Source organism: Pyrus communis, chromosome 10, assembly GCF_963583255.1.
Source record: "Pyrus communis chromosome 10, drPyrComm1.1, whole genome shotgun sequence".
Lineage (NCBI taxonomy): Eukaryota > Viridiplantae > Streptophyta > Magnoliopsida > Rosales > Rosaceae > Pyrus > Pyrus communis.
In genome coordinates, this window is record NC_084812.1 from 20,268,809 (window position 1) to 20,295,146 (window position 26,338).

The 26,338-nt window shown below is 35.8% G+C and overlaps 2 protein-coding genes across 2 annotated transcripts; both read left to right on the forward strand.

Moving 5' to 3' along the window:
- Positions 1–1,382: 1,382 nt before the first annotated feature.
- LOC137748653 (MLO-like protein 1) lies at positions 1,383–7,882 on the forward strand. The gene is made up of 13 exons (XM_068488822.1): positions 1,383–1,563; positions 3,010–3,537; positions 4,417–4,533; positions 4,646–4,706; positions 4,956–5,047; positions 5,383–5,457; positions 5,564–5,652; positions 5,803–5,852; positions 5,995–6,035; positions 6,344–6,553; positions 6,650–6,717; positions 6,838–6,898; positions 7,324–7,882. The coding sequence occupies exons 2-13, from the start codon at positions 3,109–3,111 to the stop codon at positions 7,429–7,431; spliced, it is 1,401 nt and encodes a 466-aa protein (XP_068344923.1). The 5' UTR covers positions 1,383–1,563; positions 3,010–3,108; the 3' UTR covers positions 7,432–7,882.
- Positions 7,883–19,565: 11,683 nt separating this feature from the next.
- On the forward strand, positions 19,566–25,974 carry LOC137747046 (UTP--glucose-1-phosphate uridylyltransferase-like). Its single transcript, XM_068487047.1, has 20 exons — positions 19,566–20,302; positions 20,408–20,496; positions 20,588–20,678; positions 20,834–20,894; positions 21,006–21,083; positions 21,161–21,211; positions 21,337–21,392; positions 21,788–21,860; positions 22,039–22,096; positions 22,223–22,269; positions 22,355–22,417; positions 23,575–23,607; positions 23,838–23,875; positions 23,957–24,032; positions 24,108–24,164; positions 24,255–24,338; positions 24,452–24,550; positions 24,635–24,739; positions 25,148–25,219; positions 25,310–25,974. The coding sequence occupies exons 1-20, from the start codon at positions 19,674–19,676 to the stop codon at positions 25,334–25,336; spliced, it is 1,887 nt and encodes a 628-aa protein (XP_068343148.1). The 5' UTR covers positions 19,566–19,673; the 3' UTR covers positions 25,337–25,974.
- The last annotated feature ends 364 nt before the right edge of the window (positions 25,975–26,338 follow it).

Below are 26,338 nucleotides of genomic sequence, written 5' to 3' on the forward strand. Positions count from 1 at the left end.
CTCACTAAGTTAAGATCACATGACTAGGGTAATGCGAATTTGGGAATATCTGAAGTCTGCACCCGATAAAGGTATAATTTATGGAAAACATGGGCATCTAAAGGTTGAGGGGTTTACAGATGCAGATTGAGCTGACTATGTTACAGACAGACGATCTACATCTGGACATTTTACATTTCTTGAAGGTAATTTAGTTAAGTGGCGTAGTAAGAAGCAGAAAGTGGTGTCAAGGTTGTCTGCTTAAGCTGAGTATAGGGGTGTGGGACACGGAATATGTGAACTCCTTTGGTTATGTAGACTTTTGAGATGCCTTATTTTTTAACCAAATGAGGCAATGAAGTATATTGTGACAATAAGTCTGCAAGAGATAACAGATAATTTGGTACAACATGATCAAACAAAGCATATGGAGGCTGATCAACACTTTGTCAAGGAAAATCTTAAAATGAAGATTGTGTCTATACCATTTGTGAATTCAGAAGAGCGATTGGTTGATGTTCTTACACATGTTGAAGACTCAATTATCGAGTTGGGTATGTATGATATCTATGCACCAACTTAAGGGGAAGTGTTAATCTGAGTCTTAATTTGTAAATATTCTGTCTTATTTTAGTTAGGATTAGGATTTATAATTTGATTGTAATCCTTGTAATTATATTTTTTGTAGATTAAGACATATGTGCCTATATATTGTAAACCCTAGAGAGATGGACAAAATAATAGAATATTTTTTTATGTATTTTCTGTGATCTACAAAATATAGTTCAAATATAAAGTATCTCTAGCATCACCCAACGGAAAATGTTAGTTCATACAAAGTTGAAATGTCTCCATTATTTAACTTTTGTTTTTTCTTACCAAATCTGGCCTCTAGGGCTTTCCACACTCACGTGTCTTTATTTGTTTTTTTCTCTTAATTGTGTATCACTTGGACTTATATTGGTAGAAAATTAAACAAACAATTGCTTCAGTTAGATTAGTGTAATTTTGTTGTTGTTGGATATCATTCTCTTCCCCTTGAAACATCTGTAAACTTCTCGACCTAACGACTTAAGCATTTGCATGCGAGAAAAATGGTGAACCAAAGACACTTATCAGTTGGCATATACAAATGCCAAGTAAATTAATATGTTAAGCATTTTTTCTTCTTCTTTGTACCATCATATACGCGTATACAAATGTACATACACGAATGGATGCATATACATATACACATACGTACATATATATATATATGTATATTATATATCACAAATATTCTGAAAAAAAAAATTAATTAGTTTTACGGACAAGATAATTTTCTTAACCCAGTTGGAAACAAGATAATATATCTAAAAATAAAGAGAAAAAGTGGGAATGCATTTTAGTTTTTGGAGTATAAATAGAAGGAAGCGTTCATACCGGATCGAAATTATGTAAAGTTGGTATTGTTCTTAAAGTCGTAAGCGGCCATTGTTAGATTTAGATAGAAGGCGTTTACGGCTTTAGAACAACAACGATCAAGTCACGCCTTGCTCGTAAGCAACTTTGGTACCTCTCTTGGTTTCACAAGCCAGAAGCCAGGTTTCTCTTATCCTTCCTCTTGTTCATAAACTTTCCATTTGATCGTTTTATGTTTTACGCATGTTATAGTTCAAATGGCTATAATTATGTATATGAACATTCAGAATCTTATCCACGATAATATGACCTTCACATACGAATAAGATTTCTTATATTAATTATACAATTTTCCCAGAAAGTATTGTATTATATTTTGGCTTAATTTATAGGAAATTGAGTAAAATGATTAATAAAATCTTTACGTCGTATTGTATGGACACATAATACAATATTTTTTTTTACTTTTGGTTAGATGGAGAATGAGAAATGGGATTTAAGATTACGGGTTCGAATCCACCCAACATAACAAACTAGATAATGATACTGAATTATCCAATTCTCTGCTGATAAATATAGTGCGTTTTAATGATTAAGGAAATACATATTATGGTGATATCAAACAGTTTATTTTGTGTCAAGAATATGTGTAATTTACGACAATATGTGTTCTTTTTTCTATACATTAATGTAGGTCGAGATTCGTAATGGTGGTATTTGTTTTGTTTTCATTAGTACGTACACGTGATCTGACGCGATGGTTTAGGCTTTGAATTTTATAATACGAGGATGAGCAAGCTTTAGACATTAGTCAGATAATGTTAAGCCATGTAAAGCATTCAATAGGAGAGTTGATATTGTTTTACTTTCCTACTTCAATTAAATTACACGAAATCGTGACTTTCCTCCATAAGGATTCAATTTGCTCTCTGCTTCCAATTACACTTTTTATTATATCTAAACATGTGATAAGTCCAAAACGAAACACCAACATACTGCCTACTTTCAAAATACAATTTTGACTTAACTTCAAGACAACATGGGCATACATCACCCGTGTCTTGAATTTCTTTAATTATATATTTTACTCAGTAATTGGCTTAAGTAGGCAATAATGTTAATGTGAACTTATGGAATCTCATTTATTTCTTAACAAGTAGGACTCTAACATGTGTACAGACTCATTATTCGCGAACAAACTTGGTGAAAAAAAAGTTGGTGTTCGTGACTTCACAACCAAAGTCGTAATTAAGATTTTTTTTTTTTTGAAATAATAATATATTTACACTAAAGGGTGGTGCGAATAAAATGGTTTTCAGATTATCACCCATGAAACTTAAATTTAAAACCTTTCACTTACAAGTGAATGTTGTTTAAAACCATTAGAGTTAGCAAGGTGGGTAGAGTGATAGATAGAAATTACTGCAATTTAATCCGATTAAATCATAAAATTTGATATTGTATTCAACAATCTTTTTGCGTACATTTTGAAGTGTGAGAAGGACAAATAAAAAAAATTCACATTTTTGGTGCAATATTACAAATTCAAATTTTCCATGCCGATTCTATTACCATAAAAATGTTTGTCCATACATGCTAACTCACAACAAATTGATTGTGAAAACGCAGGAGAGGAGACTCTCAGAAAATACAGAACAAGAAGAAGAAGAAGAAGAAGAGGAGAAAAGGTCCCAGAAAGAAAAAATAAAATAAAATAAAAGGGTAAAAATGGCTGGTGGTGGAGAAGGTCCAACGCTACAGTTCACGCCAACATGGGTGGTGGCGGCGGTGTGCACGCTGATCGTGGCTATCTCTCTCGCTATGGAGCGTGCACTACACTCCGGCGGCAAGTACTTGAAGAAGAAGAAGCAGAAGCCGCTGTACGAGGCTTTGCTCAAGGTGAAGGAGGAGCTGATGCTGCTGGGGTTCATCTCTCTCCTCCTCACTGTTTTTCAGAAGAGGATCACCAAAATTTGCGTGAGCCCTAGGATTATGGTCAAGTGGCTGCCATGCAAACTCAATCACTATGACGATCATCTGAATGGCGAAAAAACTGCCCATTACTCCGCCAACTGCGTGTTTGGTGGCATTCTTGGACCTACCAGGAGGCTGCTAGCTGCCGGGGGTGAGGCCCAACGAGGTTACTGTGGCAAAAAGGTATCTTCAACATAACCCAAAACCCTATTTATTTATTTATTTATTTATTTTGTGCTCCTATATATGATGATCTTATCAATGTTTAGTGTCGGATGATTGGCTATACCGAGTATCGATCAGTTTATGGTACCTAGTGCATTTTTGTTATTCATCAACATTTGAGCAAATATCAACACGATATTGATAAGAATTTTGGTATCTGGTGTCAAAGAAGTTTGCACTTATTTCAATTTATTTGCTACAGTGGTTGGGATTTTTTTAAGGTTTGCTTTAATTTTTGAATTTTCTGCGTAACTTGTCTGATTTATTCATGTGTTTTGATATTCGTCAAATGGAGACTAATGAACTTGTAGTACTCGTTCAAGAGTGTGCCAAATTGGAACCCATTTGACTGAGTTCGAAGGGGTTTTGGTTGTGAAATTGAAGCCTCTTCGATTTAGATTGAAAGAGTTTAGATTCTAGAATCAAGGAATGGTTCACACCTGAAACACATTTGAGAGCTGCAGTAAAATGAATCCGTTTTTGTTTATCACGATTTAATGAACTGAGTAGTTGAGAACAAATTAACAAATAAATGATCTATTTTATTGAAGCCATGTTGTTTATGATAATCTTCAGGGAGATAAGACCAAATGACAGATAGATAGACATACCCAAAAGAGATACAGCTACAATGCAAGTTGATAGACATAATTTTGGAAGTTCATTTTCCAGAATAGGAATAGAGGACCTCATTGGGCATTCCATGAATGATTTCTTTATGGTTTTATGGATTTCAAAAAAAAAAAAAAATTAATGTTTCATTTTCATTGTATATGCACAGATACATAAAAATTATTTGTTATGACTTTTCATTTTTTTTTTTTTTTTCTCCCACAGAATAAGGTGCCATTGCTATCAGTTGAGGCATTCCATCACTTGCACATCTTTATCTTTGTCCTAGCCATTGTCCATGTGACCTTCTGTGCTCTCACTATTGTCTTCGGAAGTTTAAAGGTGAGCTTAGACCACTGATTATCTTTCTTAAACCTTTACCTTGACATTTTACTGTTGGGGTTTTAAACGCAGTCCTTTTCATAACACCCTTGATTTTGTTACCATGATTCAGATACGTCAATGGAAAAAATGGGAGGATGAAAATGCAAAAGAGATTAGTGAGGTAGATGAAGGTATAAATTCTTGCTGTGTTTTCTTTTGATATTTGTTATTGACTATGGGATTTATGTGATGTCCCAATTGCATGTTTATGTGTTCAACATCACAACTAGTAGGTTTAATTCCATTAGAAAATGCACTGCGAGTCTTCAGATGAGCAGTCTGACTGACTTGCAGAACTACGTTCTCATTTGGAAAGGCGTTGCGTCATTGATCTTCTTGTTGCTTGTGTATTTTCCAATTCGGGATTTGTGTTGGTGCAGCTCAAACAAAGATTACCCATGTTCAGGAGCATGACTTTGTCAAGGATCACTTTTGGGGTATCGGTAAAAATTATGTTTTCATGGGATGGCTGGTAAGTTATTTCTGTTTACAATTCAATCTATCTACATATATAATTCTAACTAAGGCTAGAACTTACGAATGATAAAATAATGGTTGAGTTTAGTGCATTTCTTTTACTTTTACGATAAGAAAAGAAACGATGCTTATTTTTGTTTTCCCAAGTGCCCATGATACCCAACGATTTTGGTGAGTCTTACACATTTATGGGATAAGAACTGTCAAGGCATCTAAGACATTATACTTCAGATTCATTTAAAATTAGAACGATTTTTATTGTTTTTCCAATAGAAATACTATAATGCTAACAAAGCGTTTTGTTTGTTTGTTCTTTCTGCATATGTCCAGCATTCTTTTCTCAACCAACTTTATGGATCAGTGTGCAGATCAGATTACTTGACTTTGCGATTGGGTTTCATCTCAGTAAGTACCTTACAAGAGGTTGATGAGTTCTAATGTAAGTATGTTTACTGTCTCAGTTGGCTCCTAACCTATGATATATTTTTCATCTTCATTATTTCTACTACAGACCCATTGCAGGGGAAACCCTAAGTTCAATTTCTACACATACATGGTACGCGCACTTGAAGATGATTTTAAAAGAGTCGTCGGTATCAGGCAAGTTTTATATGACATATTTTTGCCATATTGAAGTTCCTTGTGTATTAATTTGGTTAATTTTCGAGAAGTTTAATATTTATGACCAATCCATCCTTTAAAATGGTTTTGATTCGTTTTGATTCACCATATGGTTTTCGTTGGCTGCAGTTGGTATTTGTGGATATTTGTCGTCCTCTTCATGCTTCTGAATGTTGATGGTATGATTCTTGTTTCAAACGAAACGACCTCCCTTTGACTTTTTCATGCAGTTTTTGCAGTTGTGGCATAGATTGCATTGCCCGCCTTCAAGTTGAACACCATCGCGATAAATAATGACATTCTTTTCTTTTTCTTGTGCAGGATGGCATGCATACTTCTGGATTGCTTTTGTTCCTTTCTTTGTAAGTAGTCTTGACGTAACCTTGCTCTCAGGTTTTGTGGCTCATTCACATGTGCATCATTTGCATGTAAACTGCTATACTTGCAGATTCAAGCATTTCATCTAGCTTCAATTACATACCAGAGTGACATAATGTAACTTTAGCTATTAGCAGGTAGCTACATAAGCAGACGAACGTTTCCATTACATTTCAGTCACCGCGCCATTTGAGTTGTGCATAATGAAGAAAACTAATTGCTTCTCTTATCATCATTCATCTGACTTCAGTTCCTTGTTATGTACTCAATCTTTTCTTTCCTATTTCTCCAGCTTCTACTTGCTGTCGGAACTAAGCTGCAACACGTAATCACCCAGTTGGCTCACGAGGTTGCTGAAAAACATATCGCCATACCAGGGGAACTAATAGTTCAGCCATCAGACAAGCACTTTTGGTTTGGCAAGCCCAAGTTTGTTCTCTTCTTGATCCATTTCATCCTCTTCCAAAATGCTTTCGAAATGGCATTCTTTTTCTGGATATGGGTAAATGCAGATTCTATGATCCACAACACACCGTATGACTACAACTAAATTTGTAATCGAGATTGAGTTAATCAATCTGCTTATATTCTTTTGCAGGTTCAATATGGTTTTACATCTTGCATAATGGGAAAAGTAAGATACATTGTCCCCAGGCTTGTTATTGGGTAAAAATCCGAAGACCTTTCCCTTCGTTCTTATAAATTTTCATTCGAAAACATTCGAAGAACATTTATTTAACATTTCTTACTGCTAATCTATCGCCTTTTAATTCTCTTTTTCATTAGGGTGTTCATTCAGGTGCTCTGTAGTTATAGTACTCTACCACTTTATGCGATTATCACGCAGGTGTGTCGAGTTTAAAACTAACAACTGTTCCTTCTTTTTTTCTGGAAGATGAGGGTTTGGCAAATTTAGTCAAAATTTGATGTTGATGGACGAAAACTCCCCTTACTCGAAGCTTGCCCGTAAGCCTCTTCAAGGAAGACTCAAAGCGGGTTTGATTACGCTTAGAAGAGTCGATACTCGAAGGGGCTTTAAGATAATACTTAAGGGAGTGTGTTTTATCAACAATCATCAAATTTTGGCAAACCCACCCTAAGAGAAATAGCCATTTTAAACAGATTGTCATGAGTTTTGGCCACTATTCTGAAAATGGCTATTTTTCATCAGGGTGACTAAATTTTGTCTATTTTTCGAGGTGATTGTTAAAGTTCCTCATTCTTTTTCAAAATGTTGATTATATAAAATTCTGTTTCTGCAATGCAATGCAGATGGGAACCAATTTCAAGAAAGCAATGTTCGATGAGAATATACGCTCAGGACTTGTTGGCTGGGCTCAAAAGGCAAAGAGAAGGAAGGCGAGCATCGACGCATCTTAATCTAGCACTGGTTCCGTTGCGGGAGTTTAGCTTGGCAAACTTAATCAAAAAACAACTACGAAGGGCTATACATCTCTTCCTCACATGATATATATTTTTTGTAGAGTCAAATATAGCTATAGTTTTCTCAAAAAAATATCACTATAATTGTTCGATGTATGTGTTCCTCGCACAACTTCCCTTGCGTGAATGATGAACCCTTGTGTTAATTTTGAAAGGTGCCTTAGTTGAGCCTTTGTTAGTCTCTCAAGCTCTCTTGTTAAGTGCTCCTAGCTCTCTTGCAAAGTTAATAGAGTGTCGGGCATGCCACTGTTGGCCAAGACCAACAAATTGTAGATTGATTTGAGTGTTTGTAAGTCATTTGCTTGTGCCACCAGTTAACTGAGCTTCTTGTTCAAAGGATTGTTATGGAGGGGGTTGAAGTCCATAATAAGTCATTTTCTAAGCCCTGAAGATAAAGACTTTTAATTCATGTTAAATGCCAAGTTATTATAAATTAGCCAGCAGTAGTGTAAACTACTTCATAAGTGTTAGCCGGAAGAAATAAGACAGAAGGGAAATATAAACAAACATTGAATAGATATTTAGGATCAAAAGTTTACAGGAATCCATAAAATGTTGATGAAAATAACAGCAACATCCATGAAAAGATGATAACTAAAACATTAGATATCAAATACAAGTATTTAAACATAGTTTAAACCTATTCGGGCAAGATCAGCTGCATGTTGGGGCAAACTCTTTGCAGCCACAAGGTACAAGCTTTAATGAGGGAAAAGGAAAGTAACAAGAAGGAAATTGATACTAAAAATGGGAAACTAGCAGGGTTAAAACTATAAATATAGTGGCTGAAACTACAAAAAAGAATGTAAGGAATGTGATAGAGCTTTTAAGAGCCTTTTCTGAAGGTTGAGTTGAGTGTCATTTTCTTCTTGTTCTTCTGCTGCTTTTATAGAGCTTTCTTCCCTGTAAATTATGCTTTTCTGGATCCGGTACGTCCCCATTTCTGCCAAGTGGCTGATGTAATCGTTGGCAGAGGATGAGTTCCCACTTGAACAACCGTTCTTTGATCTCTTTGAATTTACGAACTTTGCCATCAAAAGGCACTTTCCTGCAAAATTCCCTTTGAGTCTGATCAGGAGTAGGCTTGCCGCCAAAAATTGCCATGTCACAAGTATTTTTTAAATATTGGGCTAATTATTGTTGAAACTAGCAAGACTGCTTGCGCGATGCTGCGACGCTACGTCTTGCTCCTGTACAACCCTATCTACAATACGGAACAATAAGCAGTGTTGAATTTAATTCCATCATCAATGCCTTGAACTTGTAGGATCTAAATTTAAAAAATAAAAAATAAATATTAACATAGACCCTAAAATTTCTATCATGGAGAAAAATATTAACATTGGGAAAAGGCAAAGAGAGGAATTCTGAAAAGGAAACTGAGAGTACGGATCACATTGAATGGAAATCACAAATAGCAACCACATCAAAAATGAAGAATAACAATTGAAAAGGAAAATAATAATCGAACCATAATTGAAAAGGCCATCTGGTTTTGAATATTACAATTATGAAGCAACTCTTATAGGATGAGTGAGTCGAACTTACAACGCAGTTAGGAGTGTTCCATCTCGCTATCAATTTGCTAAACCAAGATCATCTATACCAAATGACAACATTTTAATCCTTCAAACTACTCCTTAAAAAAAAAGTAAATTAAATGCGGGGATCTATACCTTAAGACAATGGAAAAAGTAGATTAAAGCTGGAAGGTATCAAACTTTACAACTTTCTCCAAAAGAATATATCACTACAAAAGTACCAATTTTTCGCATTAATCAGAAACTATGCAATATTATTTCATATTTTCTAATGAATTTGAAACCCTAAAATTGTCATATTTAGACGTTCTTTACCCGAAATTTATTCAAGAAGCAGTTGTCAAATGTTTGACAAAATTTGGGAATTCAAACAAAATCGACACAATGCAGTGATCACAATCGTCGAGACCAACATTTGAAAAATGTAGATAAATTCAAAACCCATTGAGATTGAGATTACATTAAATTGAAAACATTCTCATTAAAATAGCGTAAGTCACAAAATGCACAATCAAAACAACAACAAAGATTACTTTAAACTTGCAGAGACTCCAAAGGAATACCGAACTCATTCGGCTACATGATTTTAAAAATAAAAAAAAATTGAATAATGGTAAAAAAAAGGATCCATCAGGACAAAAAATTCTCACATGAAATTTAATCAATAGATGAAATTCTGAAGTTACCCAATTAGACCAAGCAAGAAGAACTACTTGTTAATCGAGAATTCACCAAATAAAACAATGCAAGAATTGACCAAATAAATGATGAAAAAATGATTGCAACAATTGGAACAAAGTAACAAACAAAGGGTAGGATTTGCGGCCCCACTGCAACAAATCTAGCATTTATGCAAAGGAAATTTGATTACGAATTAAAAAAAAAAAAAAAGTCTGAGAGAGAGAGGGACGAGCCTTCCACTATGTGTAAGCCAATGGAGAACTCCAGCTACATTGTTAATTCCAGGGTATCTACAAAGTTAGCATCTTAATTAAAATTTAATTAGTATTTTATGCATTAATAAAAGCAAAGTCCTTCCATATAAATCAAACCCATCAAATTAAATGTACAATTAAATCCAATCCAGACTTGAAAATCCAAACTTTATATCAAATTGAGAATTTTTTTTAAGCTCACCAGTCGGCAGTTTTTGCATGCCTGGAACCTCAAAAGTGGAAGCTAAATGCATCCCTTTGTACTTCTTTTTGTCTCCTCGTCTTCCTATTTGTAAAGTCCAAAAAGCTGAAATCAGATTTGCTTCAAATAATTTGCCAGATTTTACAATTCGAAGGGACACGTTTTCAAACTAACATACCAAGATATCAGTAGTGGACACAAATGATTAAAATTAGTAATAAAAAACTGAAATCAAAGCAAGAAAAATAAAAATTGAAGATTGATAGGACTTACAAACCATAGTTTGTTTGGAGACTTAAGGAAAAGTAAACAGAGAATGAGCAATAACGGAGTAAAAGAAAATTAAAACCTTTATTTATGCTTCGAGATGGTATGAAGTTATGTCTACCAATTTTATGATAAATGGGTGAAATCGTAGTGATGAAATTTTAATGTTTAGGTTTCAATTTGTTGGTAGAAGCAGGAGAAGCAATGGTGAATGTCTATTCTTGTTATTTGATAACTACAGCAAAGATGAGAAGAGTTAAAATCTCAATCCTCTAGCGAATAAGAGTTAATATATCAATGACTTGGTGAATGGAATGTAATACTTGTAACTCCTAGCTTTTAGCACTAAATCTTCAATAAAATACGAGGTAATAGATCAATGACTTGTTCATTGGAATGAAATACTTTTATAAATGCTTAAAACCAAAATGCTATCAAACTAATTCCAAGTTCGAGAAGGCAGTGGAAAAGGTAATTATCAAAATGAGAAGAGTTAAACTAAATTAGGCATTGTTCTCAACACTATTAGCACACCTATGACTGGTAGGAAAAAGAAGTAGTGCTAACCTAAATAGAAAAAGTTTATCTCAGTGTGTTGTGCCTCTCTGTGTTTTTTTTTTTTTTCCAATAAATATGCAAACAAACCTATGCTATGAACTATTTATCCAACTCACTACACAAAAATCCACTTAAAAACCAAGAAGCATTATCAAAATAGGTAAAATCATAGACATTGTTCATACGTAGAGTAAAGCACAATTTGTTCCACCAACTTCTCCAACACAAAAATACAGATATTTGAGCTTTTACCTCATGGAAATGGAAAGGGGAACAATTTGTAGTAGAATGAATTATGCTCCCACTTATTTCAAAAGGCCACGAAGTTTGAACATCACACTGCAGTTTGGCATTCACTTCAAAGGAAATCTGATCAAAAGACAATTATGCACTTGATAATCACAAATGAGGTCATAAGGTAAAAAAATTCACCCCTCAAATTTCAGTGAGTAAAACTAAGCATTGATGCAGGAAATCATTTAGAAGCTTGAGATAAACAAAAAAAATAAATTAATTGACTAACAAAATCGGAGCCATTCCCCTAATTTTAACAACATCCAAATATCCAAATTTGCATGGAAAATTCATTTCCACATCCGAATTTACAGTTCTAGAAATCAGAATATATTACCAAAAATAACAATGAACTCGTGAAGTAGAGCATGAGTGGGATTTACCTGGACGCTGATGTAGAGGTTTTGGAGGGGCCTTCCTGGTGGTTGCCCATGCGACTTTGTGAGGGTTAGGGATGGTCTGTTGCTTGCTAGTTTGGAGTTGGGTTGTTGACCCATTATTCAAATGTGCAGGAGTACTCTATTACCGTGTGTATTATCTTCACCTGCAGAATCAAAGAACTACCTGTCTGTTTTTATAAAACTTAATTGAAATCCAATATGCAATACTTGAATATTTGTCATGGGAGTAAGAGGAATCGTTTACCGATAGTAGCGAGGTCTAGTTCTCTGGTCATCGGCCGGAATCGCCTTGTTGGAAAATCAGGCATCTGAACACATAAACAAAAGCAACCAAAATTTGAAAAAAAAAAAAAAAGCCAAAATTTAAACAGAAGTTGTATCTATAGACCAAAGGCCACCCAAAAAAAATTTCTTAAACAAAAGACACAAAAGGAAAAACAAAAATTGTATACACTTAGCACAAAGGGCTACCAACGCTACACACAAAAGCTCTAAAATTTTATGACCAGTGTTTCCTGAAAGAAAAGGCCGTCAAATTAAACAACCATATGCAAGATCAAGGCACACAGAGATAACCTCGAAATCACAGGAAAAAAAATCCAAACACAAAATGCACCTGCAAATCGAAAACCACAAAAAATAAATTAAATTAGGCACACTGAAAAAGACCTAAAACTCACCGGAAGACGCTAGATCACGCGAGGAAAAAAATGAATTTCGATGAAATCGAAACGGAAAAAACTTGTAGCCACCCAAGGCTTTCGAACCAAAGAAATTCGCAGGAGCAAAAGACTATTCCAGCAATAAAAACGGCGGTGGATGATTGCACCGAGACAAAGACGGAAACAGTAGACATCAAGAAAAGAGGCAGTGCAAGAGAGGAAGAAAACCAGGTTCGAAACGAAGAAAAATGCTATGGGAGAGACAAATAAACATTGAAGAAAAGGTAAAGAAGAAATCGAAGCAGAGCCTTCAACGATGATCGACGCGTGTAGCCTAAAAGGGAAACGATGAGCAACACGTGTATAAGAGGATAGAACCAAAAAGAAGATGGAACCAAAAAGCACGCAAATGACAGACGCGTGGGCTAGAAAGGCAAGGGCGTCTTTTAACTATGTGAAGCAGCATCATAACGGCTAAGCAAACAAATAATCAGGGGCATTTCCGCCCTTTCACTATTGCTGAACAATGTCAGGCTCAACTGGCTTTTAGTATATATAATGTGTAAGAGTTATATACCCATCAAGCAGTGAGCTGCTTTCGAGGGAATTCGGCCATGGCATTAGATCGGGCAGTTTTTGACATGACACAAAAATAATACAAAAATAACGGGTCTCAGGTCAACACAATAACTAATCGTGTCATTATCGGGTGACCCGTTAATAATAGGTTCTTAACGGGTATATATGTGGGTAACACGTAGGTAACCCATTTCAACCCGTTAAGAAAAAACATTTTTTTGATAATTTTAAAGTTTAATTACTAAAAGATTATAAAATACAATAGTTATATTAATATATACAATATATTCTATATTAAATATATAGTTTTGTATTATTATTCTATATAAGTTATAAAAAAAAGTTTTAGTCATTATTTATTTTTATTATGAGAGTTCCTTATTATCATTACTAGGATAAACTTTACTGAACATGTTTTTGTCCAAACCAGTATAGTATTTCTATAGGCAATAACTAAGAAGACATACATACAAGTATGAAAAATGTGAAAGAATATATAAACACTCCCGATTCATCATTATTCCCCACGAGTAGATAATGGTTACACTTACATTATTGTTTAGATTTTTAAAATCCTCCAAACCCTCATGAATAATGTTTTTTATTTGAGAGAAAAATTAATAAAATTAATAATAATTATTGTACAAGTGTAAAAAATGTAAAAAAAAAAAATATATATATATACAATCACTCATAGTGACAAGCTTTACAACTTTTATGAAGGGGTCAACTTCGAAATCCAACACTATAATCCATAAACTTTAAATTTATATTTAACCGTCGATTGTCACTTACACTTTATTCTTCTTACTGAATTTCATTTTTAAAATTTTCTTTTTTGAAAACATGATCATCTGGCGGATGTAAGAAGATGAATGGTTTAAATCTTTGATATCACATTTCGATATTTACGGTTAACTGAAATATGAGTCAATGTCATATAGTTTGTAGAAACTTTATAAACGTCAAACAATATTTTCACTAACCGTAAAACTCTGAACTTCATTTTTAAAATTTTCTTTTTTGAAAAACATGACCATCTGGCGGATGTAAGAAGATGAACGGTTTAAATCTTTGATATCACATTTCGATATTTACGGTTAACTGAAATATGAGTCAATGTCATATAGTTTGTAGAAACTTTATAAACGTCAAACAATATTTTCACTGTAAAACTCTGAACATAATATCAATGATCTAAACCGTTCATCTTCCTGCATCCTCCAATATATCATGTTTTAAAAAAAAACAAAATCCAAAAAAAAAAAAAATTTGATGAGAAAAATGAAGCGAAAATGTAAATAACAATCAACGGTTAAATGTTGATCTATGATTTATATGATTATAGTGGTGAATTTCGAAATTAAGTTCTTCATGAAAGTTGTAAAGCTTGTTATTATGAGTGTTTATATATATTTTTTACTGACACACCTTGATCTAAATCAGAGCGTGCTGGCCGTCACGTGAGAGTGACGTAACCATGTGCACAATGCAGAAGCAAAATGATATAGGGAAATACAAATAAACAAAAACTAAACTACTAAAAGTCAGTAGTTTGTTAAAAAGAGAGACCCGCATCAGGGTAACCTAAAAGAAAGGAAGCCCGCCCTACGGAGACAGATGAGGATGTGAAAATAGCTCTGCCGGCCCTGGGGGACGGTAAGGCATCAATTCAGTGATCAGATTATGCGCTAGTCTAAAATAAGGTGTTAGTGCGAGATTAAGTGTGAAATACACAATCAAAGCATAAATAGCCTCAGTGCAGTCTAACTGGACAAGTACTAATAAAACAACACCCAAAGGTGATCCTACATTTGTGAAATCTGTCAGAACCACCACTGGAATCCTCGTATGCCACCAACAATAACTCCTACCTAGAACCTGGAGGGGCACAAAGAAGAAAGTGTGAGTGGGCAAAAAAAACTTTTCAAAATCATTTCATTTCTCAAAAGTTCTAACCCCTAGCCGTAAAACCTGTATAATTTCCCAAAAAATAGAATATATATATATATATACACACACACATACACACACCACAACCATGCTCAGAATAGCAAAATTCACCAATATGCCATGTCAAATATCTCAACATAAAAATATATGTAAGCCAGGTGATATAAATCAATGCAAATGATATGTCAGCCAGAGTCACCTAACGTGACATGTACGGCTAAATCTAGAGCTCATCCCTCTAGCCGGAGTCTCCTAACGTGACCTGTACGACTCAAATCCACATCTCAGCAAATATACCTGCACACGAGTGGAAACCACCTAAAGTTGTCTATACGATAGGACTGGGTGTAAATAAATACGCTCAAGTGCTACGATCACGTGAAGACTGTGTGAATAATCGCGGGTCACCTACTAGTCGGAATCACTTATAATGGTCTGTATGACAAGAATGTGCACCTAACTTGGATCCAAGGTGAGCGTATGGTGCGGGAGGTGAACATCACGTGAAAGACTCTGCCCTAAATCTGGGTGGAAGTACTAACACCGGGGTGCAGGTTTATTAGCTCTTACCACATCTCACATAATCATCAATTAACATAAACAATCTACAACTCACCTGGTACTTACCTGAGCGTCCACAGCGTCAAATCACATTCATGCACCTATCATACAAATTCATAGTCTAAGCATAAATCAATAGGCATAGCATTTTAACATAATTTCAGTTAAAACGATTTTTTGGGAAAAATCTCAAGTATATAGGTAAATACGGAAAACCAAAAGCCCACTCACTGATATGTGGAAAGGTCGTAGCCCCTAAGCCTTGATTGACTGCGCTCGTCTTGAGGTTAGGTCACACCTATATGCCAAAACAACTATATAAACGTTAATTTAAAGCACATAAACGAAACTAGCTAATAATTTCTCATACATTACTCAAATGGGGTGTTTGAATATATCAACGTGATCTACTCAACACCACAAACATCCCCATATTTTTAGAAAATTTTTCCGACCACCCACGCTCCGCCATGCGCCGGCCACGCGTAAGCACGTGCTTGGCACACATATGGAAACTCTAACGGCGTTAGGGAATATTCCATCCAAAAATGGAATATACCATTATATATACCTGACGCCGTTAGTATATTCCGTCAAAGTTGACGGAATATTCTCTTTCTTTTTCCTTGGTTCGCCGGAGTACGGCTCCGGTCGTTGATACGTCGACGGTTTCTGGAAAAACTTCAAAGCTTGATAACTTACTCATTTCAACACCAAAAGTCATGAAATTTGTACCAAAATGAAGCTCTCAACTAGGAGAACATGATCTTACCACTATGCAGCCTGAAAACAAATGGAATCTCGTCGGGAAAACCTCGAACACTCCGGCAACCACTGCAACTCGATGAACTCGAGCTTCCCGACGTCCAAAACACTTCAAATTCTTCTCCGAGCTTCGTGAAGATGTTCTAAAGCTCCCTAGAAGCTTAAAACTCTCTGAAAACTTTACGATCACGTTTGCATGAACAGTGCACCAAATCGGGAATTCTGGTTTCAAAGGTTTCCGAGGTTTTCACGTCCAACCACCACCACCTTTCGACTCCTAAGCTTGCAGAGAGTTCAAAAACACCATTCATGACCTTGATCCGTGACGTTTGAAAGGGTTTTGAGGGTTGTTTATACAGGTTGTACGGTAATGGCAAGAAAATCCGAGTGTGGAGGAGAAAAAGATGGTCAACAGGATTGGATGTGTGTGTGTGAGTGTTCCAGATGGCAGCCAACCAAAAACAAATAAAACAAACCTAAGTCTAAGTTCCTAATTGGTTCCAAAAATATTAGGCACTTAGCATATTGGTCCACAACCAAAACTTAAACCACACAAACGTTCAAGGGTACTTTAGACATTTCATACCATTGATAAATATAATTCGGGATAGGCTATCACATTTACACTTCTGCATTAATTAAAAAACTATTAAAGACTTTACTTAAATAACAGTCGTAAGATAAATGAGAGTAAATCTATACCGTTAGATTCTATTTCACTTATATTATTAGAACTTTTTTGGACAAAAAAATCCCTTCTCTATTCCATTATTTTCCAATTTTACCATTTGATCAGAACAAAAGCCCTAATCCCTTTCTCTTTCCTCACTCCCGTAACCCTCTCTTCCGATCCCGCCGTCTATTTTTCCTAGTCCTTCTCTCCAGCCGTATGCTCAGTTCTTCCGGTAGTCTCTCTCACTCTCTCTTTTCTCCTCCCTCATGCAGTGGACGGAATCATCCTTGTCATCTCTGGTCGTCCCTACATCTCTATATCTCTTCATCTCCATTCTCCAGATTCCACTCTAGGTTCGATTTTGTCTCTACATCTCTGCATCTCCTTTCTCCATCCTTTTAAGTTCTTCATTTTTCCCCATTTGTTATTAATTTTATGTTTTTTGTCTGTGTGTTCTTTGTTCAAAGGTTGGTTGGTTGGTTGTCTTCTTTTTAAACTTTTAAATTTGTTGCTATCATTCTATCTGGCTTTTTTGAATCTCTGATTGTGCATCACCTTAGGGTTGATTTTCATACTTTGTCATTACTTTTTTAGGGATATTAAGTTACTATCGATTTCTGTCAACATTTATTCATATTAATTGTTCTGTGGCAGGCATTTGCAGTTGGATTGAAGAAACTTGGAACTATGGATGTTCAGAGCCTTCCCTTCTTCGACACTGTGAAGGTTAAGGTTCCTGACGCACATGCAATTTCGGATGTTGCTAACAAGCTTGGATTAAATTTGAGAGTAGTAGACTCGAGCACTTTAAGTTTTTTATTTTTATTTTTGTGAGTCTCTTGCATCAGTTATTTCACTAAATGTTCTCTGAGGACGGAGGATGGAGTGCTTTTACTTCATGAGGTTATGGAATGTTAAACTCCCTTTAGATCACTATTTGTTTGACAAAACAACTACCTTAGAGGACATTGACAAGCTTTTCAAAGCTTTTCCTCTGAACAAGCCTGTAAGTGTTTTATATCTTTACCATAAAGTTGATATTTTCAATTTATTATAATGTTTAACTTGCTGTTGTAGGCAGATGATTATAATGTTGTTCCTATTATGCATAAAGTTGTGGTAATAATATTGTAAACATTTGATATTTTGTAATGTTCTTAATTTTGCAAATCTTTTGAACATTTGATATTTTGTAATGTTTTAATGTTTTTTATTATGCTCCTATTTTGGGTATGTAAATATATACTTAAAAGAAAAATGTGTTTTTATGTTTTGGATGTGACAATATGATATGCATATACTTATTTAGTATTATGTTTTTCATTTGATTATTTATTAGTTTAAAATATATTTTCCTTAATGGGTAACGGGTCAGGTCATATTACCTGTTAATATTATCGGGTTGATTTCGAGTCAAGTCATTTTACCGGTTTATTTTAACAGGTGTTACACGACACGACCCGTTAAGATAGCGGGTATGATACGAAAACGAGACGAACATGGAAAACACGACACGAATGTCAGGTCTATATGGCATGAGCCTAATGTTCATTTTTTTTTATCCAAACAATAATTCTCACTAGACCTGACAATTTCTTACACGACACGTAAATAACACGACAATAATGGGTTTCGGATCAACACGATAACTAATCGGGTCATTATCAGGTCACATGATAGCCTGAGGTGAGTTCCGACAGGGACATGTGGGGTGTTGACGAAGTGTTTGATGATGAAATGGGGTAGTGAAGAAGTGTGTCCACGACGGTGGGTGGGAGAGGGAGTACGAAGGTGAGGGTGAGGGAGGAGGTGGGGAGGGTTTAGGGAATGGTGGTGCTGATGAGAGTGAGGGTGAATGCGAGGGTAAAAAAGGTGAAGAAGAAGAGGAGCCATAAGCGGTGGCTTCTGCCATTTGTCGATTGCTTAGGGGTGGAGGAGAATAAGCTTTGTGTTTGTGGTCTTCATTTCAACAAAGAGAGAGAGAGAGTGACAAATGCTGCTTTTGCTTTGTCTTTTTTTAATTATCTTGGTATTATTTTATAAACAAAAAAAATACTAATATTTTATTGCCTATTGCCAGGACTATTGAAGTGCAACTGTGGAGATGCAAAAAACAGTTACTGTTCATTAATGACAGTTACTGTTCACTAGGTGGATAGCACAATGTATTGCTTGGAGGGGGAGCCTTTCCCATAAGGTATCGTTTGGTATGCAGACGGGACGGGACATGACGAAATGGAACAGAGCGGGAGCAAAGATGCCCTCGGATGGAAATAAGGAGGAAGAAGAATGAAACGGAGAGGTTATAATTTTGTGTTCTACGGATGTGGAACGAGTCGTTCCAGGGGGGTGGGGTGGAACGAAAATTCACTCAAAACTCGTCTCGTGGAACAGCTCATTCCACCCGTTTTAGGCGCACCAAACATGGGACGGAACGTCTTGTCCCACTCTGTTCCGTCCCGTTCCACGTACCAAACGGTACCTGATAGAACTGCTCTTAGCAAAGGTTCTTCCTCAACTTGTCTATATATAACATGGTTGTCCTCATTTAACACATTTTTAAAATTCAAGGACCACCTTGATACGTAAAAAAACTTGCAGGAGGACGACTAAAGTGCAAAAGTCACAAAAAAATTGGAGGCAAAAATTGAAAGATAACCCTTACGACCCAAGGATCACGAGTCACCCGATCGACCCGACCCACTTCTTCACCCCCTCCAAATTTCAATGTTTTCGTTTCGCCATTTTCAGCCGGAAAAAGGAACCCAGGTAAACCCTAACAAACGCCATGACTCTCCACTCCATAGTTATACAGAAGCTACTCAGCACCAACGCCCATTTGGGCCGCCGTGTCGCCGCCCACCACTTCAAGCAGTTCACCTACGGAACCCGCAATGGCATGGCCATCATCGACTCCGACCGCACCCTCATCTGCCTCCGCAGCGCCGCCGAGTTCATCGCCGCCCTCGCCCAGCAGAAGGCCCGCTTCATGTTCGTCAACACCAACTCCCTCTGGGACGAAATCATCGAGCAGATGACGAAGAAGATTGGGTGCTACAGCCCCTCCATGAACATGCTCTGGCGCACTGGCGGCTTCCTTACGAACAGCCACAGTCCCAAGAAGTTCAGGTCTCGCCATAAGAAGATTTGCTTCGGCCCCACCCAGCCCCCGGATTGCCTTGTGGTTTTTGACACGGATCGAAAATCTTCGGTGATTCTTGAGGCTGATAGGTTGCAGATTCCAATTGTTTCGCTTGTCGATTCGGCAATGCCATTGGAGTACTATAAGAAGATCACCTATCCGATTCCCGCCAACGATTCGGTTCAGTTCGTGTACTTGGTGTGCAATTTGATTACCAAGACGTTTCTTCTTCAGCAGAAGAGGAATGGTGCTGTTGCAGCGGACGAGGGGACGAGGTGGGTGTCGTGTTGTTTGTGTTTATTGAGTTGCGCTCTAGGTGTTTGATGTTTTGCTCCAGTGAAACTTTGTGGTGAAATTTGATTGTGTGTGTTGTATTGAAGGGAGCAAGTGGAGAGTATAGAGGAGAGTAAGACTACTAACAAGGCTGAGTTGCTTGTGCTTCCTTACAACTTGTTACCCATTTCTCCTGGTAAAATTATAAACGTTATTCCTTTAAGAAATTTCACCAAAAGCAATCAATTATTTAAGGAATTTCATTTTGTGCGTGTATGAGAGCGCAGGTGTTGAAGAAACTGAGGAGCTCTTAGACAAGCTTGTTGTGCTCAAGTTCAATGGAGCTTTGGGTACAAATATGGGATTCGATGGCCCCAAGTATGCATTCATACTCAATTACTACACTTCTTTTTTTTCTTTCTGTTCCCAGTTAATTGCATTCGTAGCCTAAATTGGTATACTTGTTCTGCCAGTATTGTTCTTGATTTGGTTTTGGAGAAAATTTACTGTAATTATATTTATTTCTAATTCAGGTCTGCTATTGAAATCCGTGATGGGTTGACATCATTGGACTTAATTGTTAAGCAAATTGAGGTCAGTTTTAACCACTCTCTCATGTCTCTTTGTGTTGCTTTCAAAATTGCATAATGTATTCTATGATCTGCACTTCAGATATCCTAATATCACTGCTCCAATTTCTTGCAGTCTCTCCGTTCTAAGTACAGATGCAGTGTTCCTTTGCTCCTGATGAACACACCAACGACACACGAAGATACCGTCAAGGTGACCTTGGCATTTATCTGTAAGTTCATACTTTTGGATCCTATGGTTTTTTACTCATATCAGCTTGGGTAATGTAGGTCTTGGAGAAATATTCCAATTCAAACATTGATATCCATTCTCTTAAACAGGTTTTCAACTCTAACTTATATTTTATTTGTATAGTAGTTTATGTTTTTTTTTTCTTTCCCTTTTTGGGTTATTGGAAGCTTGGATTAGGAATTACTTGTGAATGTATGTGTTATAATCAATACAGACCGAACAACCACAGCTGAAGTCACATGGAGTAGGAAGGGGTGGTGAAGATGAACTGTAAGCCATCTTTCTTATGTCTTTTCGACATTTTTAATTTTTTTTTTAACTATAACATAAAAAATCAGTTTGATGTTGATAGCAGACATAACACATTTTCAGATAGATTAAGTGTTATTAGTTCCTGGTGATTTGCAGTGTTTGTCCTGGTGTGAGGATAGGGATATTTTTTTGTTCTTCTACTTCTCTTTTCGTGTTCATTATGTGCACTATCTAGGGATCTATCCATATAGACAACTGTAATATCTAAGTATACCATCTAATACGTCTCTCATGCCCGTACCATCACAAATTGATTTCTTTTGACATTTAATATATATATATATATATATATATATATATATATATATATATATAAACATTATCAATTACACTCCTTTTGTGTATATGTGAAGGTATCCTTCTGGTCATGGAGCATTGTTCCTTTCCCTTGTCAAAAGTGGAACTCTTGATGTCCTATTATCACAGGTATATATAGTAATGCATCAGTTCTGAAGCTCTCTTTGTTTTATTTTTATTTTTATTTATTTACATTTTCATCTTAACTACTGAGAAACATCAATGTGAATCAATGCATAAAGAAGTACCTGGCGAGAGGTGGTATCTAAAGGTAAACTTGACTAACTTCTTCAGCTTTCCTTTTCAGGGTAAGGAGTATATCCTTCTGGTTAACTCAGACAACGTGGCTGCTACAATTGACCCAAGTATCCTTGTCATAGTTTTTTTTTCTTTTATTAGTGTTGTCCTCTGTCATACTTTCATTTATTTTGTGCTTTTGATCTTTTTTGGGCTTAATCGTAGACCCTTGTGTCCCTTAAGTGGATGTGTAGAAATTTTAAACCATTTGATTGAAAACAAAATTGAATATTGTATGGAGGTAACAACAACCCCCTTCTTTTTCTTAAGTTTATTTTCTCATTTGCTGTGGTAATATTGTAAGTGCGAATTTACCCTTCCAACAGGTCACACCTACCTCTTATGATTCAGATTTTAGCAACATTGGCTCACGCCTACAGAAGTTTGAGGTAAGTTGTATATATGGTTCTATACAACCTTCCTCATATCTCAATCCAATAAAATTGTGGTCGGAGTGTTCAATGGTAGTATTTTCAAAGGTGGTTAACTTTTTACTTCTTGTATAAATTAAATTTTGTGATGCAATTTATAAATGGTTGAGCTTTTGAGTGATAGGTTAAACGTGAAATTCTTTAATGAATCCACATCTTGTATGGGTCCTATTTTTCCTTCATTTTAAGTTGGTTGTAAAGAGTTAGATTCAAGTTTAGGGGAAGCCTTGAAAGGAAGCAACTGCTTAGATAAATTTGGAAACCTGTTCATAAAGCTGGAAGTTGTGCCGTAATTGACCAGAACCTGGGGTTCTAGATTGAACTACTGAAAAGTTATTGTCATGACTGAAATTCATATTAATCCAAATGATTGATCATATGATGAAAGCCTTTAAGCTTAATGACGAGAGTGAAAGCTTCCTTCCATTTGTGCTAAGATCCGTCCAGTGTGTAGGGAGTTAGATTGGAGGATATAATCTTTTGATATAACTTTTTCTTCCTTTGCTCTGGATAGGAAATAATTTTGAAGTATTATTTTTTACCAAAAGAACATACAGTTGGATATGTTTATGGTGCAAATTTGCAATCCAACTGGCTGCTGATAGTTGGTTTTAACTACATATTGGTGATGAACATAATTATCTCACCCATACTAACTTTTGAGAAGATGAGTTGTCAATAACTCAAAATCCAAATATGTTCACAATTCAAAAATGCTATATATTTCTTGTGAGCTAAGGCACATTGGATAGCTGATAGCCTTGCTAATTGGAGCTGCAACATGGATTTGGGCTTTTGTTATTTTCATTTTAAGGACCATCCTGAATCCTGATTGGATTGGTCTGCTGGGTTATGGAAGATCTGTTAGGCCCGTTTTATTGCCGAGATAAATTGATTGTTGCTTCCTAGAAGTGAACTTTTTAATCCGAATTTGCTTCTAATCCCAAATGCTCTATGATTTGTTGAAGTAAACTTGTTTTTGTTAACTTGGCTTTGGTCTAAATATTCGTTGTAATCATCTTAATTTGATGTTAACTATTGACGGATAAATTTTATTTTGGTCTTAATATGTTAAATAATAGGAAATTAATATTTCTTCCCCTAATATTATGCAGCTTGCGGAAATAGCTCAGAATTTTGTTAAACATGTAAGTTGTGACTTATTCCTCTTCTTTTTGGTTTCCTCTTTTGGTTTTGTTTTGTGACATATTCCTCTTCTTTTTGGTCTCCTCTTTTGGTTATGTTTTGTTTTATATCTCTCTTTCTAGGTGTGAAATTCTATTTTGTGCTGATAATACTTGGTATGTTTACTTATTAACTTGATTTTATTTAAATGATGACTCACTTTCTGTGTTATGTGCTTGTTGATGCATCCAAGTCAATGGACAAATTCAAACTTCTTGATACTGGCAGCTTGTAAGTTGAAATAGTAGGTCTTTTGCATTGCTTCTGCAACTGAATAATATGTTTAATTCATATTTGTGCTATCTTGAACAGGTGGGTCAATTTGAAAGCCGTTAAAAGGCTTTTGGATACAGATGCAATAAAGATAGAAGATATCTCTGTTTCAAAGGTACTGTTCCCCATAATCTGTAGAACTTCCCTACATTAACTACTAATTACTAAAAATACTACTTCTTTTTAACAGGGAACGGAGAGTGATCAAGTTCCTTTGCAAGAAACGGCAGCTGGTTCAGCAATACGGGTATTTTTCGTCCGATGATCAATACTTGTCATTTCTTTTAGTAGTTATTGTTTCAATGTTCTTGTGTAATTTAAATTTTATGTCTATCAGTTCTTTGATCGTGCTATTGGTGTCAATGTTCCCCATTCTCGATCTCTTTCAATCAATAAAACATCAGACCTACTCCTTTTAAAGGTGACGTTAACACTTCTCTAACCCATATGTTTAATATTAACAAGTGAAATGGTACTCTCTCTGGAGCTTCAAATTTATTGTTTTTGTTTTATCTCATTTATATATTTCTACAGTCAGATATCTTCATCTGCGATGGAGGAGTTCTGGTTCGGAATATAGCTAGAACAAATCCCGAAGATCCTGTTATTGAATTAGGACCCGAATTCGAAAAGGTAAAGATTTGTTTAACTGCAATTTTCATGCGTTTATCTGTTGCCATTTGTCTTTAATAACTTCATTTATTTTATCTCCTTCAGGTCAGTGACCTCCTGAGCCGATTTAAGTCCATACCCGATATTATGGACCTGGATAGATTGAAGGTTACTGGTGATGTGTGGTTTGGAGCTGGTATAACTCTCAAGGTATTGTCAATGTACTCCTGGAATTTGTTTCAAATTTGTATGAACTTTGTGCCCAAACATACTATGAATTGTAACCTTTTAGCTTTGTGGAGGTTATTTTATTTTCTTTATGATATTGGCGGTAAAACACCTCAGATTCTTACTGCTGGAAAACAAATTGCTAGCTCTGGCTATCTATCATTATACGTAGGACTCAGGGCATTGATATCAAAGCAGAACACATGTACCATACACAGGACTCGTATTCATTCAAGTTCATTCATTCATTTATCCATTCATATAAAAATTGATTTTCGTGAACAGCATATTGCCATCAATCTTTCCACTGTTTCTCTCTGTTATTTGTCGATCCAACACCAACACCAACAGTATCTCATTTCTTTTCTTATGGTTGATTTACTTCTCAAGGGGAAAGTAACTATTGTTGCAAAACCCGGGATGAAATTGGAACTTCCTGATGGAATGGTAATAGAGAATAAGGTCAGTCATTTTTATTTATTTATTCTTTGTTTATCGGGCCTCTCTGATTTTCCACGTTTATCTGCTAAACTATTCTGTTACACTGCCCAGGACATCAATGACCCTTCAGACATTTGACAAGGAGACGAGTTGCTTGGAGAATGTTGACGAAAATGAGGTAAACCTGCCGAACATCTTCCTCCAGAGTCCTTATAGGCAGCAGCATGCTTTGACATTGCTACAGATTCCATTGAATATTCCATTATTTGTTTTGAGAAACAGAGAGAAATGCAGAGCGCAGGCGCGGTATTTATTTTGGCTGAGAATTAGAGAGGTCGCGTGACCAAATAAGCTTCGTGTTAAATTGTTTATTGGAAGAGGTGCGGCGAAAGGTTGTAGAATAGTTCCTTTTGGTTAGTTTACTGATTGGTTTTCAGCTGTAATCTGATTTTAGCCGTAAGTGCGGCGTAAGGAGCTTAGCCAAGTTGTTCTTGTTCCAAGTGTTCTTCTAGTATTGTTCATAGTCTACGGGCTTATTTATTTTGGGTGCCAAACGCATTCTTTACGTGCCTTATTGTAAACTTGCGAAGTAAGTGCAAGTTACCTTTGAATTCTAGGAGAATTTTTTAGCATGATCATCAGACCGCTACTTGTTGGACCCATATGGTTTACCAAGGGGGGCACATTTTTCCTATTTACCTTTCCCACTACCCTCTTGCTGTGTAATCCACCTACATTTTGCGTGGTGACCCAAATTAACAAAAGAATCTATTCTATACTCTTATCTAATTAGATGCATTCAAGAAAAAGGAAAATAGGATCCGTAGTTTCAGTTGAGAGACCTTTCAAAAAGGAGGATATTTTTGTAGTCCACAGTGTATTTCAACATCTAACTATTTATCCTTTTTAGGCGTTCCTTCAAAGATCTTTCTCTATCAATATTATTCAAAATTGGAATTCATGTGACGGGTTAAATAACGGTTATTTTAGTGTTTCTTTAAAGCATTGTATTCGTCTGTATCCTTAACTATAATTGAATGTCTAACTGATTTTAGATTTGTTTAATTTTTTTTTTTTTTTTTTTTTTTTTTGTAGTGACTATACATTATCTATTCCAAAATTGAGGAGGGATTTGACTGT

Coding starts and splice junctions, on each gene's coding strand:
- LOC137748653 (XM_068488822.1), top strand. CDS start 3,109: ATGGCTGGTGGTGGAGAAGGTCCAACGCTACAGTTCACGCCAACATGG. Junction 4,534..4,645: donor TTGTCTTCGGAAGTTTAAAG/GTGAGCTTAGAC, acceptor ACCATGATTCAG/ATACGTCAATGGAAAAAATG. Junction 6,899..7,323: donor TTTATGCGATTATCACGCAG/GTGTGTCGAGTT, acceptor AATGCAATGCAG/ATGGGAACCAATTTCAAGAA.
- LOC137747046 (XM_068487047.1), top strand. CDS start 19,674: ATGACTCTCCACTCCATAGTTATACAGAAGCTACTCAGCACCAACGCC. Junction 21,212..21,336: donor ATATCCATTCTCTTAAACAG/GTTTTCAACTCT, acceptor TAATCAATACAG/ACCGAACAACCACAGCTGAA. Junction 25,220..25,309: donor GAATGGTAATAGAGAATAAG/GTCAGTCATTTT, acceptor TACACTGCCCAG/GACATCAATGACCCTTCAGA.